The following is a 20,119-nucleotide window of genomic DNA, read 5'->3' on the forward strand; positions in this document are numbered from 1 at the left end:
ACAATGCCCTTCTGCAATTCTATTTATTAAACAGTTGCCTGCCATGAAGCAAAGCCAGCCTGGCATTGCCATTCCTGTTCCTTCCAGTTTCCAGAGCAGGAGCTGGGAAAGAGTGTGGAGGTCTCTGGATCAGAGCTCTGCAGCTCTTTGGTGCTGGAATGTTCTTTTTATAGCAGAGTAAATAATTATTTCTCATCAAAAGAGCTGGAAATCTTCTGGCCGCTCTAAATTTAGCAGAGACTCAAATATTTGTGGACCATAAATATTTTGGATCATAAATTTTGCTTGACCCTTGTGCAGTTGTGGCTCTGGGCTGGGCACAGCCTCTCCGATACTCTGACACTAAATGGGTTTGGTGCTTTTGGTGCATTCAGTAATGGAGATTCCAGGAGGATTTTCCCATAAATACAGGTGGGATTGTGTGGATGCCAGGATTTTCCCATAAATACAGGTGGGATTGTGCAGAAACACCTCCCAGGATGCCCCACATGGAAGGGAGGTGGATTGGGCTCCTCGTTTCCTGAGGAATGAGCAAAGCCAGATAAATGTTTGATTGCACTCAGAGCTGTTTATGGGCCTGGGGGCGGCCATAAAAACCCTGGGGGTGAGGTGGGTGAGTTTGGAAGTGCCCCTGAGCAGATGGGGAGCAGGAGAAGCCGGAGCATCGTCAGCACAGAGCCCCCGTGTCCCTGCAGAGGCTGCTGTCAGGCCTGGGATAACCATCCCTGTCTCCTCTCATGTTTTATGGGCCTGACATTGTGCTTGAAGCCGTGCAGGCAGCGCTGGGAGCGCTGGCAGGGCGCAGAGAGGAGGGATGGGGATGTGTCTGCATCCCATTATTGGTGTCACGGCCCCCTGGCTGCCCCCAGCCCCGGCAATTCGCTCAGACCCCACAAGGGTTGGGGCAGCCGTGGAAAATGTCAGAGTCTGTGGTTCAGCAGCTCCCAGTCAGGCCGGGGCTGGTGGGGATGCTGCTGAGGGAGGCAGAAATTCCCCCTCCCAGCCCTGTGATAAGGGCTGGAGCTGCTGAAACTCCACAAACTTGCGGGACATTCATCACAGCGGGATCATTGGAGCCAGACTGCTGTCAGGATAAATAAAACATGTTCCCCAGTGCAGCTCTAATTATGATTTTTAGCCAGTTGTGTAATGTGCAGAACTTTATTTACAATAAATCTTCCCGTTGCTCGCACAAATGAATGGGATTTCATCACCGGAGGCCGGAGGAGCAGGAGAAGGGGATGTGGCTGCAGGAATTCACAGCTGGGGTGGTGGCAGGGCAGGACAGGGAGCTCAGCTGCCCCCTCTGCCCTCCGAGCTCCCCGGGCTTCCACCTCTTATTGGGGTTAATAATTGGTGTGGTGGTGTTGGGGACCCCAGGACGAGGTGAGAGAGGAGAATTTGGCTCCAGGTTCTCAGAAGGCTAATTTATTTTATTGTTATATATATATTGTATATTATATTATATATATATATATAATTATATATAATTGCATATAATATTATGGAAGATATTATAATTAATAATACATAACACATAATTATATATTTATATAATTATACATTACATAACATATTATATAACGACATATTACATTACATTACATTATATAACATTATATTATATTACATTTCATTACATTACATTAATACAATATTCATGATATATAATAAATATATAATATATAATATATAATATATAATATATAATATATAATATATAATATATAATATATAATATATAATATACAATATATAATATATAATATGTATATATATATATTTCTATAAAATATCAATATAATAAAAATATATAATATAGAAAATATATAATAGTATATAATGTGTATAATATATATAATATTGCATTATATTATTATATTTATAATATTTTATATTAAAAGAAAATTATATACTAAAGCTATACTTAAGAATGAGGCAGGAGACATCAGAAGTTTAGACAAGAGTGATAAAAACCCATGACAGACCCAGACTCTGACACAGCTGGCTGTGATTGGCCATTAATTAAAACCAATTCACGTGCTGGGTGAACAATTCTCCAAATCTCATTCCAAAGCAGCCAAACATGGAGAAGCTGAAGCTTCTCATCTTGCCAGGAGGAGAAATCCTGGGGAAGGGATTTTTCATCAAACATCACGGCGACATCCTGGGAGCACAGGAATATCTGGGAGCGCAGGAATAAATATCTGGGAGCGCAGAAATAAATATCTGGGAGCACAGGAATATCTGGGAGCGCAGGAATAAATATCTGAGAGCACAGAAATAAATATCTGGGGGCCCAGGAATATCCCCCAGCCATTCCCCCCAGGTGCTCTGAGCAGAGTCAGCTCTGCAGGCTGATGCTGATGCTGATGCTGATGCTGAGTGGGCTCAGCAGCATCCCACAGCCTGCACAACTTTTGTTTTCTCTCATTTTCTCCTTCCCAGCCCCTCTCTGAGCTCCAGGAACAAGCATTTCATCTTTTTGGCGCTTCTCTGTTTGATAGCTCAGCTCCAGGGAGGAGCTCCAGCCTTTATTTGTGGGGCAGGGACGTTTCTGACGGCTCCAACACCAGAAAATGAGCCCAAAATGGGATTTTCTGCTGGGAAACAGCTGCTGCTGGAGCTGCACCCACACCCCTGTCCCAAAATCGGCCCAGAGCTCCAGGGACGGGCTGAGGAGGAAGAGGAGGGTGGCAGTTCCCACCCTGGCTGTCCAGGCCAGGCTGGAGGGGCTCGGAGCAGCCGGGGCTGGTGGAGGTGCCCCCAGATGATTTTTATATCCAGCCCACACCGCGCTGGGATCTCTGGAACCAGAAACGCTGCCAGGGCAAAACTTTTCAGAGGGTTTTACAAGCTGGAGAGGGAAATCAAAGCCTTTGGCCGCGTCCCCGAGGCTTTGCAGTTGCTCTTTCACACCCAGGCCCCTGTAATTAGCTCACACTGGTTTATATGGCTTCTTAAGAAATGAAAATCTCCTTTTTTTGGGGTTGTTTGTGCAGGCCACCAGCCCAGCCTGTGCTGGCTGCCCCTCAGCCCAGCTGGAGCCTTTGAAGTCCCAGGGCTCGCACCACATCAGGAGCACCTCGAGCAGAATGCATCCTTTCATATATTTCATCCTTTTTTTAATTTTACTTTTCGATCATTTGGGTCCCAGCGCTTTGCAAACTGCGCTGAAAGTTATTTTCCATGTGGGTAAACGATGTTTGTAAGCCGGCTGCTGATCTGGGCCTGCCCACAGAGCTGGCAATTATTTAGCTGCAAATGCAAAGTTCTTTTTCCCCCTCTGTGCCGAGGCCTGGGGTGGTGTTTGAGGGCGCAGAGGGAGATGAGTGCTGGCATTCAGCCCCTCCGGGGAGGCTCCAGCTGCATTTCCAGCTCAGGAATGTTTGAATTTCACCCAGCGAGGCCGCCCTGGGGTGCAGGTAACGTGCCTGGGCTGTTCCTTTTTGCAGCATTTGGGGTTTGCACGAGAGGGGAGGCTGCCAAAAGCTGCCAGAAGCCTGGGCTCGGGGTTTCTGAGGAGAAAATCTGAATTTTCCCCATGGGGAAGTGGAGGATTAACCCCTGCACGGGCAGAGGTGCCCTCTGTGTGTCAGCCCTGAGTGCTGCGGGGTCAGAGGGGGACCCAGGTGGGATTTTGGGAAGAAATTTCTCTGCGAGGGTGGGGAGGTGCTGGCATGGAATTCCCATTGCAGCTGTGGCTGCTGGATCCCTGGAAGTTCCCAAAGATTGGAGGGAATATTGCAGGGATGAGCCAAAATTGGAGGGAATATTGCAGGGATGAGCCAGCCCTCTGTGTGAGTGAATTTGGGGGCTCTCGGGGGGGGAAGAGTGCTCCAGGTGCTTTTGTTTGCCCTCTGGAAACAAGGACATCTCAAATTGAATAAATTATCACCAGTTCCAAGTGAAACGAGAGAATGTTTTCCTACTCCAAGCAGGGTTTGGAGCCCCGTTCAAAACAACTGGGGACTCGGAGGATATTCTTCTCCGAGGATAATGGGAATGTCAACAGCGACGTTAAGTAGGAAGTGTGAAAGATCCAAATCTTTGTGTCTGCAGGCAAAAAAAAAAAAAAAAAAAAAAAAAAAAGAAAAGAAAAGAAAAAAAGGAGCAGTCAGCTCATGTGAGGATCACAGCACAAGCTCAGCACTGCCCTGGTGTTGTTGGGTCTCTCACACCTTCCTGGGAAAGCTTTCGTGAATTTTGGGTGAATTTTTGTGAGCTTTTCTGTGAATTTTGGTTTTGTCTGCAGGGGGTTCTGGAGGATGGAACCCAGCGGGAAAAGAGGGAAAAGCAGCAGCAGCAGCAGCAGCAGCAGCTCCTCAAATGCTACCTGCCCCCGAGGAGCATTTCTGGCAGCTCTGGGGGCTCTGTGTGTGCTCCGGAGCCTCAGATCCCAAAACCTCGTCCCAAACACGGCTGGGAGGAGGAGTGGGGGGTCCCAGAGGGGCTTTCTGGGGAGGGGGGCAGTTCTGGGGACAGGGGGCAGTTCAGGTGGGGTGAAGCCATTCAGGTCAGATGGGACAGTTCAGTTCAGGTGAGATGGAGCCATTGTGGTGAGGTGAGAAGGAGCCATTCAGGTGAGATGGATCAGTTTAGTTCAGGTGAGGTGAGACAGACCCATTCAGTTCAGGTGAGATGGGGCCAGGTGAGATGGGACAATTCAGTTCAGGTGAGATGGAGCAGTTCAGTTCAGGTGAGAAGGGGCAGTTCAGGTGAGGTGAGATAGAGCCATTCAGGTGAGGTGAGAAGGAGCCATTCAGGTGAGATGGATCAGTTTAGTTCAGGTGAGAAGGGGCAGTTCAGTTCAGGTGAGATGGAGCCATTCAGGTGAGGTGAGAAGGAGCAGTTCAGGTGAGATGGATCGGTTTAGTTCAGGTGAGAAGGGGCAGTTCAGGTGAGATGAGATGGAGCCATTCAGGTGACATGGAGCAGTTCAGTTCAGGTGACACGGACCCATTCAGTTCAGGTGAGAAGGGACAGTTCACATGAGGCAGTTCTGGTGAGGTGGATCAGTTCAGGTGAGCTCAGATGGAGCTGTACAGGTGAGAAGGGGCCATTCAGGTGAGGAGGGCCCCAGAGACGGCCCCAGATGTTCTCCAGGTGCGGCAGGAGGCAGAAATGACCCAGGGGAAGAGCTCCTGGCCCTGTCCAAGGAATGGCGCAATTCCCTGGGGGCAGGAGGAGACCCGGCCTGCCCCAGAGCCTCCCCTCGCCCTCACCCGGACCTGCAGGGGCAGAGCCACCCCAAAACCCGCGGCTCTGAGTGCCTGGAGCCCCGAACTGGAGAAGTTTGTGCTGCAAACCCCGCGATTTGCAGGAAGCAGCTCCAGGTTCATGCTGGAATTCGATCTGATAAAGCTGCACGGGGAAACAATGAGAATGGAGGGAGGTTTTTAGGGGAGGAAGCCGCAGCCCCCTCCCCTCGCCTCCATCTGCGTTCCTTCCCTTGGAGCAAAGCAGAGATCCCATCTCTCCCAAAAGGGAGAATTTATCAAGCTCCATCTCAAACACTTCATTTCGGAGCTGGAGCAGAGGCAGAGTGGCAGCTGGGGCTGGAGATGTTTGATATCAGCACCTCGGGATGAAATCCAGGACAACTGCGCCCATTATCGCTCATTGTCCCGCTCCTGGAGCGAAAACAATGTGGATAATCGGTATCTCCCCGGTAAATCTCGGTGATGGATGTGCTTTTAGCGCGGCAGGCCAATTCCGCGCTACGATGTGCCGTTCGTGTACACAGCCCGCGGGGTTTTAGGGAAAATGGTGTTTATTCCTGGTGGGAACGGCCGGGAAGGGCTCGCAGCAACATCTGCCAGCCGGGCTGGTCCCGCCGGCTCTGGGCAGCGCCCCGGGATGGGATCGCGGCTCTGCCGGAGATGCTGAGCCCGGGATTTAGGGCAGGACGGGACTCTGGGGCTGATCCGAGCCTGGAGCCAGCGCTGAGCATCCAGCGGCGGGAGAGCCGGGGGGAAACGCTGAGAAATCGGCGTGAAAGTGACCGAAAAGGGGCAAAATAAGTGCGAAAGTGACCGAAAAGGGCTGAAAAAGTGACCAAATAAAGTGACTGAAGGAGCGCTGAATAAGTGACCAAATCAGTGTCATTTATTTAACGGGAGAACTGCGAGACCGGGTGGGAAACGCTGAGAAATCGGCGTGAAAGTGACCGAAAAGGGCTGAAAAAGTGACCAAATAAAGTGACTGAAGGAGCTCTGAATAAGTGACCAAATCAGTGTCAAAGTGACGGAAAAGGGGCTAAACAAGTGCGAAAGTGACCGAAAAGGGGCTGAAAAAGTGACCAGATCAGTGTTAAAGTGACCCGAAAAGGGCTGAATAAGTGACCAAATAAAGTGACTGAATGAGTGCTGAATAAGTGACCAAATCAGTGTCATTTATTTAACAGGAGAACTGCAGGACCTGGTGGGAAACGCTGAGAAATCGGCGTGAAAGTGACCGAAAAAGGGCTGAATAACTGACCAAATAAAGTGACTGAAGGAGCGCTGAATAAGTGACCAAATCAGTGTCAAAGTGACGGAAAAGGGGCTAATTAAGTGCGAAAGTGACCGAAAAGGGCTGAAAAAGTGACCAAATCAGTGTTAAAGTGACCAAATAAAGTGACTGAAGGAGCGCTGAATAAGTGACCAAATCAGTGTCGAAGTGACCGAAAAGGGGCTGAAAAAGTGACCAAATCAGTGTCATTTATTTAACGGGAGAACTGCGGGACGTGGTGGGAAACGCTGAGATATCAGTGTGAAAGTGACCGAAAAAGGGCTGAATAACTGACCAAGCAAAGTGACCAAAAAAGGGCTAAATAAGTGACCAAACCAGTGTGAAAGTGACAGAAAAAGGGCTGAACAAGCGACTAAATCAGTGTTAAAGTGACCGGATAAGTGCTAAATAAGTGACCAAATAAGTTACCAAATAAGTGTGAAAGTGACCGAAAAGGGCGGAAAAAGTGACCAAATCAGTGTTAAAGTGACCGAAAAAGGCTGAATAAGTGACCGAATAAAGGCTAAATAAGTGACCAAGCAAAGTGACCAAAAAAGTGCTAAATAAGTGACCAAATCAATGTTAAAGTGACTGGAAAAGTGCTGAATAAATGACCAAATCAGTGTTAAAGTGACCGAAGGAGTGCTGAGTAAGTGACCAGGACAGGTTTGGGAAGGAGTTTATTCTGCACAGCTTTTCCTGCAGGAGTTTTCCACAAATCGAGCCCGGGGAGTTCCAAACCTCCACACTGCGAGTGATTTCAGCAAACAAAGAAATCGCAGCTCCCTGGTTACAAATCACCGGATTCTTTATTAATTAACGCCCCACCTTCCGCCGGTCAATCCATTCTCTCTCTTTAATGTTAATTACTGCTCAGGCTCAGCTTTTCATCCGGCCGGGCTCCTCCCGCTCCTGATCCCCCTGCCCGAGGCTGGCACCGACCCCTGGCATGACAAAGGGACCCGAGGGAAAATTGTGAATTATTCCGGCTCCGATTCACATCCAGGTGCGAATCCCAGCTCTGCTCTGTCCATCACCTGCGAGGCACAGCCCCATTTTCACTCTGAAGGGATTAACAGCAAATAAATCAAAGCGTGGAGAACTCAGGGTGGGTTTTTGGTTACAGGTGATTTTCGCATGAAATCCTGATAAACCATTCGGGCACCTCCCGGGTTTTACTGATTTCAGTGAAGTGGGAGCATCAGTAAAGTCCATTTTCCAGCAGGAAACCGAGCGGCCACCACGGGACAGGGACAGAGGGACAGGGATGGGACAGGGACAGGACAGAGAAGGGGACAGGGACAAGGAGAGGGGCAGGGCTGGGGAATGGGATTGGGACTGGGACAGACAGGGACGGGAATAGACAGGGACTGGGACCGGGATGGGGACAGGGATCAGGACAGGAACAACGTCCAGGATCGGGATTAGGACAGACACAAGAATAAGGACAGGGACTGGGATGGGGGACGGGGACAGGGACCGTGGCAGAGGCAGGGATGGGGATAGGAAGGAGGATGGGGACAAGAATTAGGATCGGGGACAGGAATTGGGATCGGGGACAGGAAAGGGGATGGGGACAGGACCGGGATAGCGGCAGGACCAGGATCGGGACAGCGACAGGACAGGGACAGGAACGGGACAGGGACAGGACCAGAATCAGAACCGGGTCCCGTCCGGGCCCCGCGCGCGCCCCCGCCCCGGGGGAAGCCCCGGCCCCGCGCACGCGCGCGCGCCCCCGCCCGCGCCGTCCCTCCCGCGCGCGCCCGGCCCCGCGCATGCGCAACCTCCGCCCCCTCACCGCCCCCTCCCGCCCCGCCGCCGCCGCCGCGCAGGCGCCCTGCGGCCGCCCCCCCTCCCTGCGCCGGCGCATGCGCGTCGCCCCCCCTCGGCCGCGGGGAGGGGGATGCGGACGGGGGAAGATGGCGGCCTCGAACAACCCGCGGAAATTCAGCGAGAAGATCGCGCTGCACAACCAGAAGCAGGCGGAGGAGACGGCGGCCTTCGAGGAGGTCATGAAGGACCTGAGCCTGACCCGCGCGCACCGGGTGAGCCTCGTTGCCGCCGCCCCCGGCTGAGGCGGGCGGGGGGGCTGCGAGGGGCGGCGCCCCCCCCGCGGAGCCCCTCGGGCCGGGGGCAGCGGCGGCGCGCGGCGGGCGGGGCGGGCAGCGCCCCCTGGCGGGGGCGGGTGGCGCCCGCGGGCGGGGGGGAGGCCCCCTCAGCCCCCCCTCACGGCCCCCGTTCCCCCCCACCCCCGGTTTCGCGGCACCGGGCCCGGCCCGCGCCGCCCACCGGGGCCCACCGGGCCCGCGGCATCCTCCGGAGACCGGCACCTGCCGCGGGGGGAGGCCCCGGTGCCGCCGCCGGAGGGTCGGGGCAGCGGCATCACGGCGCGGCCGGAGCGGGCCCGCCGGGGAGGGGGCTGTGCTGGGCCGGGCTGCGGCGGGGGCAGCCGCTGTCCCTGCCAGGGGGCTGAGGGGGGTCCCGGTTCCTCACACCGGGACAGGCCCCGGGGCGGAGGGAGCGGGATCCCGGATGCTCTGCCGGTGTCTGAGGGGAGATGCCAATTGCATCAGCCCGGGACGGGCCCGGCTCTGAGGGGATCCCGGTTCCTCTGGCCCTGAGGGGATCCCGGTTCTCCGGCCCCGCCTGGAGGGATCCCCGGCACAGGCCGGGGCTGTGCCTCGCTCGCAGCTCCGAGCAGGTGTCGCGGTTCCTCGGCCGGAGTGTGCCGTGGGCTCCTGGCTCTGAGCCGCGGGCCGGGGTCCCTCAGAGCCCCCCGAGCATCCCCCGCTGTCCGGCTGTGCCGCGGGAGCTGCCGGGCTCGCCGGGGCCGCTGTTGTTCCCGTTACGCTCCGGTTGTCGTAGGTGCAAATTGCTGCACTTCCAAAGCCTCCCTTGGCTGGTGATGTCTCTGCAAAGCCCATCAGCAGAAATTCCCGGCATAACCGATGCGCTTTCCGGGCACGAGATGCCTTTCCTGGTCCAGATTCAGGGATGTCGGGGCTGTTCTGTTCCCGTCTCACCTGCTCGTGTCAGTGTTTTGTTTTTAACTGTTTCAAGAAAATTTACGAGCCTGTTTGGGGCGGAAGCTTTGCAAGAACAACAGAAGGCACGGTTGGATTTGCAGGAAAAGGTTCCCTTTTATTCCTCTGTCAGGAGAGGGTAAATATTTGTTTTGAATTGGTGGTGCTGCTGGTTGGATGGAAAGGAAAGGCACCTGCCTGGGGAGGTTGGGGCTGGAGCTCACGCTCACCTGGATGCGGGATGTTCCTGCTGGAGTTAGCTGGCACCTGAGTGAGGATAATTTGGAGGTGTTTCAGTCCCTGGAATCATCTTGTGTGGCTCAGGCTCCCGGGCTTCTGCCTTCAGTGCTCAGTCCTTGCTGCCCCTCAGGGACTCCTTGCAATCTGCAATTACAGGTTGTCCTTCAATTAACTCACTCGCTGAGCTCTCACCTTCTGCAGGAGGAGTCAGAATCCATGTTCATTGCTCCCGAGTCCCGTTTACTTTTCTGGCAAATCCGAGCGCTCCTAGCTCAGGTTTTGCTCTTGGAAACCCACCGCGCTTTCAAGAACCGGGTTTTGAGGAGAGAACCCAACATGAATAACTTTTGTGAGCATTCTGGGTACTGAAGTGATGGAAACACTGACCAGAGAGCTGAGTAAAATGTCTCCTTTGTAGACTTTTTCTTGCAAATTCCATGATTTCATCGGGGTTTAAAATGCAGCATAAGAGCAGAAAGGGGTTAAGCACAACTTTGCTGTTTGCTCTCATTTTCATTTGGCAGGCAGCACGTTGCTGTCAGTTTGAAAACGCCTTACTCAGTTGGTGGAAGCAGCCCAACATTTCTGTTGCCTTTTCATTATTAGTAATTGTCTTTTTGCAATGTTTACCATCTTGTCTGCTTTATTGTTGGTTACTGCTCAGAGCAGAGGCAGAAATTCTGAACTTCCACCATCATCTTCCACTTATTTACGGTATTGGTGTCGCACCCATGTGGGGCGTTTACCTTCTGCTCCCCCCTGCAAAGCCAGGCCCAGGAATCGCTGGGGGAGCTGCGGTGAGCTATTTACTCATCCAAGGTTGTTGCTGCCCTTTCAAATTGCAATTAACCAAAAAATTAACGTGTGGATACTGCTGAGCCCTCCAAGATGTGACTGTTGAAATGCTAAAAAATGTAAGATTTTTAAAGCCAATTTGTGACCTGCATTTTGAGGGTTGTTCTTGTTGGAGATTTTCTCAAGTTTCCAGGATTGCTATTTTTTATTTTAATATTCACTTAAAGTCATATTATTTTGGGGGCTTTCAGGCAGAGCTGTGTTTGAGCTCCCTCTGATGGGCCTTGCAATCTTCCCTTGGATAAAAGACCCCCCCAAACTCTAAAAAGCTGCCAGAGGGTGCTGTCACCCAGCCCCACCTGCCCTGGAGCAAACCCAGGGAATCAAACCCAGCTTAATGGTGATGTTTGGAGACTCTGTGCAAGTTTCCATCGCCCTTTGCCTGTGTATTTTTAGGTGTTATCCAAAGTTCTGCATGGCTTTTGTTGAGTTCCTGACAACCATATGAAGTGAAAAGTTTGTGTTTATACTTTAAACATGGCTAATTTTAATACAAAATCCTGTTGTAGTTTAATTTTGTCAAGTGGAATATGTTGTAATAGCATAGATTTGATTTTTATTTGAAATAAAAACGAAGTAAAACCCACAGTTTGTGATGGAGTGTGTGTAAAAGCCACACACTCCCCCCTGCCACAAAATTTGTACTCAAAACTGAGGCACTCAGTGGTTTTCTGGTTCCTGTCGAAGAGATCAAAATGTCTCTTTGTACATCCCCAGCTCAGCGCTGGATGCAGATAATATGCAAAACAGTATTTAAAAGCTTAGTTAAATCAGGAATGCTAATCTGCTTTGAAAAATGAGAAGCACCGATGATGATGATGATGATGATACAGAGCTGCAGTGGTCCCTGATGTCTTCAGCAGGTTTTTATTAAATAATGTGATACAAAAGAAATTCCTGATGACGTAAGAGTGGTTTTGAATGTCTGAGAGATATTAAAGAAATGCATCAAAACCAGGACTGAGCCCTCCTGGCACCGAGATTGATGCTTGCAGCTGGCAGCTCAGCTTGAAAGTGAGTTTCTCTCAAACACAAGTGTGCATTCTCCAAGCTCTAGGGGTGTTTTTCCTTCACTAACTTTCCCACGGTTTGCACCCTGAATTGCACATCTCCACACCAAGAAATGAGTGCTTTGGGCTTCACCTGTGCTCACCCACTGCTGAATTCCCTTCTCTGATGAGCCCCGGCATCACTGAAAACCCAACCTCGTTGGCACCTCAGCTTGTACCCAGCAGTGCCACCTGCAGCCCCCTGGGCAGCCCCTGCAGTGCCTGGCACCCTTTCCTTGCAGGAATTCCTGCTGTCCTGGCACCCTTTCCTTGCAGGAATTGCTGCTGTCCTGGGCACCCTTTCCCTGCAGGAATTCCCTGTCCTGGCACCCTTTCCTTGCAGGAATTCCCTTGTCCTGGGCACCCTTTCCTTGCAGGAATTCCCTTGTCCTGGGCACCCTTTCCTTGCAGGAATTCCCTTGTCCTGGGCACACTTGCCTTGCAGGAATTCCCTTGTCCTGGGCACCCTTTCCTTGCAGGAATTGCTGCTGTCCTGGGCACCCTTTCCTTGCAGGAATTCCCTGTCCTGGCACCCTTTCCTTGCAGGAATTGCTGCTGTTCTGGGCACCCTTTCCTTGCAGGAATTCCCTTGTCCTGGGCACCCTTTCCTTGCAGGAATTCCTGCTGTCCTGGGCACCCTTTCCCTGCAGGAATTCCCTTGTCCTGGCACCCTTTCCTTGCCCTGGGCACCCTTTCCTTGCAGGAATTCCCTTGTCCTGGCACCCTTTCCTTGCAGGAATTGCTGCTATCCTGGGCACCCTTTCCTTGCAGGAATTGCTGCTGTCCTGGGCACCCTTTCCTTGCAGGAATTCCCTGTCCTGGCACCCTTTCCTTGCAGGAATTCCCTTGTCCTGGCACCCTTTCCCTGCAGGAATTCCCTGTCCTGGGCACCATTTCCCTGCAGGAATTCCCTTGTCCTGGCACCCTTTCCTTGCAGGAATTCCCTTGTCCTGGCACCCTTTCCTTGCAGGAATTCCCTTGTCCTGGGCACCCTTTCCTTGCAGGAATTCCCTGTCCTGGGCACCCTTTCCCTGCAGGAATTCCCTTGTCCTGGCACCCTTTCCTTGCAGGAATTCCCTGTCCTGGGCACCCTTTCCCTGCAGGAATTGCTGCTGTCCTGGCACCCTTTCCTTGCAGGAATTCCCTGTCCTGGGCACCCTTTCCTTGCAGGAATTGCTGCTGTCCTGGGCACCCTTTCCTTGCAGGAATTCCCTTGTCCTGGGCACCCTTTCCTTGCAGGAATTGCTGCTGTCCTGGCACCCTTTCCTTGCAGGAATTCCCTTGTCCTGGGCACCCTTTCCTTGCAGGAATTGCTGCTGTCCTGGGCACCCTTTCCTTGCAGGAAATCCCTTGTCCTGGGCACCCTTTCCCTGCAGGAATTCCCTTGTCCTGGGCACCCTTTCCTTGCAGGAATTCCCTTGTCCTGGGCACCCTTTCCTTGCAGGAATTCCCTGTCCTGGGCACCCTTTCCTTGCAGGAATTCCCTGTCCTGGGCACCCTTTCCTTGCAGGAATTCCCTGTCCTGGGCACCCTTTCCTTGCAGGAATTCCTGCTGTCCTGGGCACCCTTTCCTTGCAGGAATTCCCTGTCCTGGGCACCCTTTCCTTGCAGGAATTCCCTGTCCTGGGCACCCTTTCCTTGCAGGAATTGCTGCTGTCCTGGGCACCCTTTCCTTGCAGGAATTCCCTGTCCTGGGCACCCTTTCCTTGCAGGAATTCCCTTGTCCTGGGCACCCTTTCCTTGCAGGAATTCCCTTGTCCTGGGCACCCTTTCCTTGCAGGAATTCCCTTGTCCTGGCACCCTTTCCTTGCAGGAATTGCTGCTGTCCTGGCACCCTTTCCTTGCAGGAATTCCTGCTCCCGGGCACCCTTTCCCTGCAGGAATTCCCTGTCCTGGCACCCTTTCCTTGCAGGAATTGCTGCTGTCCTGGGCACCCTTTCCTTGCTGCTGTCCTGGGCACCCTTTCCTTGCAGGAATTCCCTGTCCTGGCACCCTTTCCTTGCAGGAATTCCTGCTGTCCTGGGCACCCTTTCCTTGCAGGAATTGCTGCTGTCCTGGGCACCCTTTCCTTGCAGGAGTTCCCTGTCCTGGGCACCCTTTCCCTGCAGGAATTCCCTTGTCCTGGGCACCCTTTCCTTGCAGGAATTCCCTGTCCTGGGCACCCTTTCCTTGCAGGAATTCCCTGTCCTGGCACCCTTTCCTTGCAGGAATTCCCTTGTCCTGGCACCCTTTCCTTGCAGGAATTCCCTGTCCTGGGCACCCTTTCCTTGCAGGAATTGCTGCTGTCCTGGGCACCCTTTCCTTGCAGGAATTCCCTTGTCCTGGGCACCCTTTCCTTGCAGGAATTCCCTGTCCTGGGCACCCTTTCCTTGCAGGAATTCCTGCTGTCCTGGCACCCTTTCCCTGCAGGAATTGCTGCTGTCCTGGGCACCCTTTCCTTGTAGGAATTCCTGCTCCTGGGCACCCTTTCCCTGCAGGAATTGCTGCTCCTGGAGAGCTCCAGGCCGTTCCCTTGCCCTGGGACAGGACCCCAAGCAGAGCAGGGGCTTTGGAGCCCCCGAGGTGCCCCAGGTGCCCCCTCCTCGGGCTGTGGCACCATCCCAGGCTGCCTGAGCCAGCAGGGCCCCCCATTCTTTGAAGGAATGTTTGTAAATCAGAGGGGACCTGCCAGGGCACAAAGAATCTCTGTTCTTGTGCAACCCTTGGCTTCCCTCAGCCTGCCTGAGCTGTCCAAGGTAAACACAGAGAGCTCTGCTGTGCCATCCTGGGAGACTGCGCTGAGCAGGGCAGGCTTGCTTCAGCTTTTGCTAGATTTGTATTTGTTATTTTTTTTAAGGAGACAATGACTTCTTTCCTGATTGTCCCTTCACTCCCACACAGCACAGCTGCTGCTGGGCAGAGTCACTGTGTGTGCAGTGGGCACATCCCTGGGTGTTGATGGTGCTGTGGGAGCACGTGAGGCTGGATTGTACAACTGCTGCATTTCGGGTGTTTGGTTGTAATTCTCAGGGTGAACATGTGGGACTCGCTCCGGCTGCTGCGCTTGGGTTTTATTTAGCATCAGCACTGGGTGGTAATTTGCATTTATAGAAGGTGCTCGTTTAGGAAGGGAATTTGTTCTCAAGGTGAGGTACAGTCAGTTCCTCCAGCTCCTTGGGGTGGCTTTGGGGTTTTCCCCTCCAGACAAGCTGCAGAGGGGAGCTGAGCCTGTGGTTACCCTGAAGAGGGGAGGTGTGGGTACTGAATCTCTGCGTTCAGCAGTCAGAAATTGAAATTTGTGGTGCAGTCTTCAGCTGTGGAAGTGCCAGAGGTGCCAAGGCCTGGGGACAGCAGGGGCTGGTGCTGAGGTATCTGAGCTCTGTGCTGGCCAGGCTGAAGGGAGATCTGTGTGTGAGTGAAACACCTCCCACGAAACAGCCCCAGGAGCTGTGCCCAAGTCATGTTCGGGAGTGTTTGGTATTGGAAAGTGATTTTAGCAGCAGTGTGGCCTGGGGCGGGCTGTCTGCAGGATGTGTGAGGTGGGACAGAAAGGAGCTGTTCCTGCACCGAGGAGAGGGAGGAGAAACCCCAGAGTGTGGCTGTGGCTGCGTGGGGACGTGGCCTTGGGAGCATTTTTATTGTTCTTGGGTTTCTCCATCAGATTGGTTCTTATCAAATCTTTTATCAAGTAAACTGCAATTTTATATTTCTAACTATCTCAGAAGCAAAGTTTATTGAAATCCCCCTGCTCCTCTGGCTGACACTTTGCTCTCCATTTTATAATCAATTTATCAATGCCATTGATTTTGGCTGAGCAGCCCTTCCTGCACTTGAGGAATGTCAAAGCCCTGACTGTGCTGGGGCAGCAGCACCGGGCACATTTCAGTGAGAGTTTTCCCTCCTGTGTTCATTAAACCCAACCCATGGCTTTGGGGCTTTTGGGGGGTTTTAACCCAGATTGCTGCCCTGTGTGAGAAATCCCTCCCTGTGAGGGTGGGCAGGCCCTGCCAGGGCTCACTCACAATGAATGGTGGATTTCCCATCCCTGGAAATGGCCAGGCCAGGGGCGTGCAGCGCCCTGGGGCAGTGGAAGGTGTCCCTGCCCCTGGCACAGGGTGGAATTTGATGGTTTAAGGTCCTTCCAACCCAAACCTGTCTGGGATTCTGTGACATTACCCAGTGTTATCGGGCACTGGAGTGGTAATCAAACAGCAATTTGGCAAAAACCAGACATCCTCTCAAAAATGATCAATAGGGATTTAACCAAAATGTATTCAAGGCTAAATATTTGTGTGTGTTCTCCATTATCCATCTGTGATTGCAGAGGAACATTTTCTTGAGCAGTGCAGGGGCAGTTTGGGCCATGGCCCCGCCACATCGATCGCTCCCTAATGCTCTGTTCCACTCTGGCATCGATGCTTCTGTGCCTAATGCAGCTCTGAAACTCAAGTAGGCTTCGAGGCACTTTCCAGCAAACACAGGGCTGTATCTTGGAAAGGAAAAAGTGAAGGAAACAGGGTTTTCTGGGTTAGAACCATTCCTGGCTGTGCTGGCTGCAGTTCTGCCCGGGTGTTTTGGAGCTGAGGGGTCGGAGTGGGGCAGTGAACAGCAGCAAATTCCAGATCAGGTGGGATTTTGGGACCAGGGTTCATTTTGTGACAGTGACCGGCTGTGACCTCGCTGCTGCTTCACTTTTTTCTCTTTTGCTCTCAACCCCTCCCATTCTGTGGAACAAATGTGGTCCCAAAGGCTGTGGTGCCATCCCTGGGGTGGTGGGAATTGTCCCTGGGTCCTCAGTGTCCCTTCCAAGCCAAACCATCCTGGAATTCCTGAGCTCGAGGGGGCAGCTGGGTGCCAGTCTGTGTTAGCAGCATCTCTGGAGTTCATATTTCAAATGTTGCTCGGATTTGTTTGAGATGATTTGCATTTAGTGGTGTTGCAGTGGAACTCAGGAATGAGGATCCGTGAGGATCTCCAGCAGTGTTTGTGAGCACTGAGCAGCCCCTCTCGATCATCTCATGTTTTATGTTTTGGCCTGAAGTCCTTGGGATTTCATAATTTATAAAGTTGTAACCAAGTGTTGATAACAGCCTTGTTTTGCACATTATTTCTCAGGAATTGAAAATTCTTCCCCTCGTAGCAGAACAATCCTTTGCAATCAAACAACAGCACCACACACCCACAACAAGCAGCTCTTCAGTAATGAACCGGGGGAGGCTGAAGTGCTGCAGTTGAGGCTGCAGCCAGAACTGCCCAGCCCTGAAGGTCTCTGCCCACAGGCAGATTTTCTGCAAGTGTCTGTGCCCTCCTTGCCTGGTCCCTCACTTTTCCTGGTGATGGGAAATCTGTGCTCTCCCTTTTCCTGGTGATGGGGAATCTCTGTGCTCTCCCTTTTCCTGGTGATGAGGAATCTCCTCTTTGCTCTCCCTTTTCCTGGTGATGGGGAATCTCCTCTGTGCTCTCCCTTTTCCTGGTGATGGGGAATCTGTGCTCTCCCTTTTCCTGGTGATGGGGAATCTCTGTGCTTTTCCTGGTCATGGGAAATCTGTGCTCTCCCTTTTCCTGATGATGGGGAATCTCTGTGCTCTCTCCCATTTCCTGATGATGGGAAATCTCTTTGCTCTCTCTTTTCCTGGTGATGGGAAATCTCTTTGCTCTCTCTTTTCCTGGTGATGGGAAATCTCTGTGCTCTCTCCTTTTTCCTGGTGATGGGAATCTCTGTGCTCTCCCTTTTCCTGATGATGGGGAATCTCCTCTTTGCTCTCCCTTTTCCTGGTGATGGGAAATCTCCTCTGTGCTTTTCCTGGTGATGGGGAATCTCTGTGCTCTCCCTTTTCCTGGTGATGGGAAATCTCCTCTGTGCTCTCCCTTTTCCTGGTGATGGGGAATCTCTGAGCTCTCCCTTTTCCTGGTGATGGGGAATCTCTGAGCTCTCCCTTTTCCTGGTGATGGGAAATCTCCTCTGTGCTGTCCCTTTTCCTGATGATGGGGAATCTCCTCTGTGCTCTCCCATTTCCTGGTGATGGGAAATCTCTGAGCTCTCCCATTTCCTGGTGATGGGGAATCTCCTCTGTGCTCTCCCTTTTCCTGGTGATGGGGAATCTCTGTGCTCTCTCCCTTTTCCTGGTGATGGGAAATCTCCTCTTTGCTCTCCCTTTTCCTGGTGATGGGAAATCTCATCTTTGCTCTCTCTTTTCCTGGTGATGGGAAATCTCCTGTGTGCTCTCCCTTTTCCTGGTGATGGGGAATCTCTGTGCTGTCCCTTTTCCTGGTGATGGGGAATCTCCTCTGTGCTCTCCCTTTTCCTGGTGATGGGGAATCTCTGTGCTGTCCCTTTTCCTGGTGATGGGGAATCTCCTCTGTTCTGTCCCTGCTGCTCTCACTGCTTCCTTAGCCCTGCAGAGCAGTGAGATGTGTGAACTGCACACTGCAGCTCTGGCAGATGAATTTGCAGTTAATGTTGGCACCCAGCTATTACTGTTGATGTGAAGATGATTTTCCTTGGATGGCTGAGGTCTGGGAGGGGAGGGAGTTGGAGCTGATATCCCAAATGCATGAATGTGCAGGCAGGTGGTGACAGCTCCCACCTCAGACAGAGCAGCAGCTGTTGGTGACAGGCTGGGGCCCTGTGCAGGAGATTGCTGCAGCTCTGGAGCCTCAGAGTGGGGTTTCAACATCTGTAAGCTGGATTAAAGGAATGGAGAACCTCCGTGGGAGAGGGGCGGGCAGGGGTTGTTCACACCCTCACTCCTTGGTTCCTTGCAGGCTCAGTGTGTTGTATTGCTGGCAGCGACAGGGATAGAGAATATCTGATTTAGTATTTATTTAATATCTTAAATATTGCAAGGTTTCCAGCAGCCAGCTCAGATTCAGATGTCTGATTGACCTTCTCGCTGTAATTAGATTTGCCTCTGGTTCAGGGAGATGCTGGTGCTGAATGAGCCTTTTGCATTCGAAGGATTTGGGCTCTGATGGTGTTTGGGATGTTTTTGATGTTTGGGTGTTTGGGATGTTTTTGTGGCTGATGCCACATTTTCAAGCCACAAACAATTTTCTGTGTCTTTTGGCCATCTGAGGGCAGGGTGAGGCGGCCCTGAACCCCAAAGAGTGCAAACATGCCCTGCCTGGCTCCTAATTTACGAAACTTGTAGGGTTACATAACTGAATTTTCATTCTTTAGCTAAAAATAAAAAATGGAACATAAAAGCTATTTTCATCTTACTTAATGAGGGCATCTCTGCTTTTATTTCAGCTTTTCTGAGGCATTTCAATAGAGGAATGGGGATGGTTGAGGAGGTTTTTAGTGAAGCTGGACAATTGTTTCTCCATCAGATCCCTGCTCAGAAGGAATATTTGCTTTTAGAAAAGAAGGTCCCTTTTAGCTCAGCCTTTTGTGTGAGACATTCATTTTTAGGTTGGTTGGTAGTGATCAGTGCTGTGTGGCACCTCAGCTGTGTGGGGCAGGGCCGTGTCTCTGCTCTTTGGGGTTGGTTTTTGGGGTTGCTCTCCACGAGTCCCCAAGTGCCCAAAGTCTGATGATAACAAAGACAAAGTGATCCTTGCTCCCAACTCTGCACCTTTCATTGGCAGCTGATAACCCTCAAAAAACAAACACAACTTCCAGAGTGTCGAGCTCCATCTAAACACAACCAAAAGGAATTCTTTGCTTTGGGTATCCAGCACGAAACGGGCTGCTGTGCTTTCTGCTGGATCCCAGCACTGCCCATGCCCCTCTGGGGCTGCCAGGCTCTGTGCTGTGTGTGCCCAGCTCTGCCAGGCTCTGTGCTGTGTGTGCCAGCTCTGCCAGGGTCTGTGCTGTGTGTGCCCGGCTCTGCCAGGCTCTGTGCTGTGTGTGCCAGCTCTGCCATGGCTCTGTGCTGTGTGTGCCCAGCCCTGCCAGGGTCTGTGCTGTGTGTGCCAGCTCTGCCATGGCTCTGTGCTGTGTGTGCCAGCTCTGCCAGGGTCTGTGCTGTGTGTGCCCAGCTCTGCCATGGCTCTGGTGCCCTTGGGGCTGCCAGGCTCTGTGCTGTGTGTGCCCGGCTCTGCCAGGGTCTGTGCTGTGTGTGCCAGCTCTGCCATGGCTCTGTGCTGTGTGTGCCCGGCTCTGCCAGGGTCTGTGCTGTGTGTGCCAGCTCTGCCATGGCTCTGTGCTGTGTGTGCCCAGCTCTGATAGACTCTGTGCTGTGTGTGCCCAGCTCTGCCAGGCTCTGTGCTGTGTGTGCCCGGCTCTGCCAGGGTCTGTGCTGTGTGTGCCAGCCCTGCCCTGGCTCTGTGCTGTGTGTGCCCAGCTCTGCCATGGCTCTGGTGCCCTTGGGGCTGCCAGGCTCTGTGCTGTGTGTGCCCGGCTCTGCCAGGGTCTGTGCTGTGTGTGCCAGCTCTGCCATGGCTCTGTGCTGTGTGTGCCCAGCTCTGATAGACTCTGTGCTGTGTGTGCCCAGCTCTGCCAGGCTCTGTGCTGTGTGTGCCCGGCTCTGCCAGGGT

At 52.5% G+C, this 20,119-nt stretch overlaps 1 protein-coding gene across 9 annotated transcripts in view; it reads left to right on the forward strand.

Annotated features, from left to right (window-relative positions):
* The first annotated feature begins 8,343 nt into the window (after positions 1–8,343).
* Positions 8,344–20,119, forward strand: part of CRTC1 (CREB regulated transcription coactivator 1) — a 57,243-nt gene continuing 45,467 nt past the window's right edge. For 8 of the 9 annotated variants that reach the window (XM_074528970.1, XM_074528975.1, XM_074528971.1 and 5 more), the window contains exon 1: positions 8,344–8,537. In XM_074528970.1, coding sequence (XP_074385071.1) covers positions 8,361–8,537 — 177 coding nt within the window. In that variant the 5' untranslated portion in view covers positions 8,344–8,360. The remainder of the gene's footprint in view (positions 8,538–20,119) is intronic. The other variant, XM_074528976.1, reaches the window with a different exon arrangement.

The sequence above is a fragment of the Zonotrichia albicollis genome, chromosome 29 (genome assembly GCF_047830755.1).
Source record: "Zonotrichia albicollis isolate bZonAlb1 chromosome 29, bZonAlb1.hap1, whole genome shotgun sequence".
Classification (NCBI taxonomy): domain Eukaryota; kingdom Metazoa; phylum Chordata; class Aves; order Passeriformes; family Passerellidae; genus Zonotrichia; species Zonotrichia albicollis.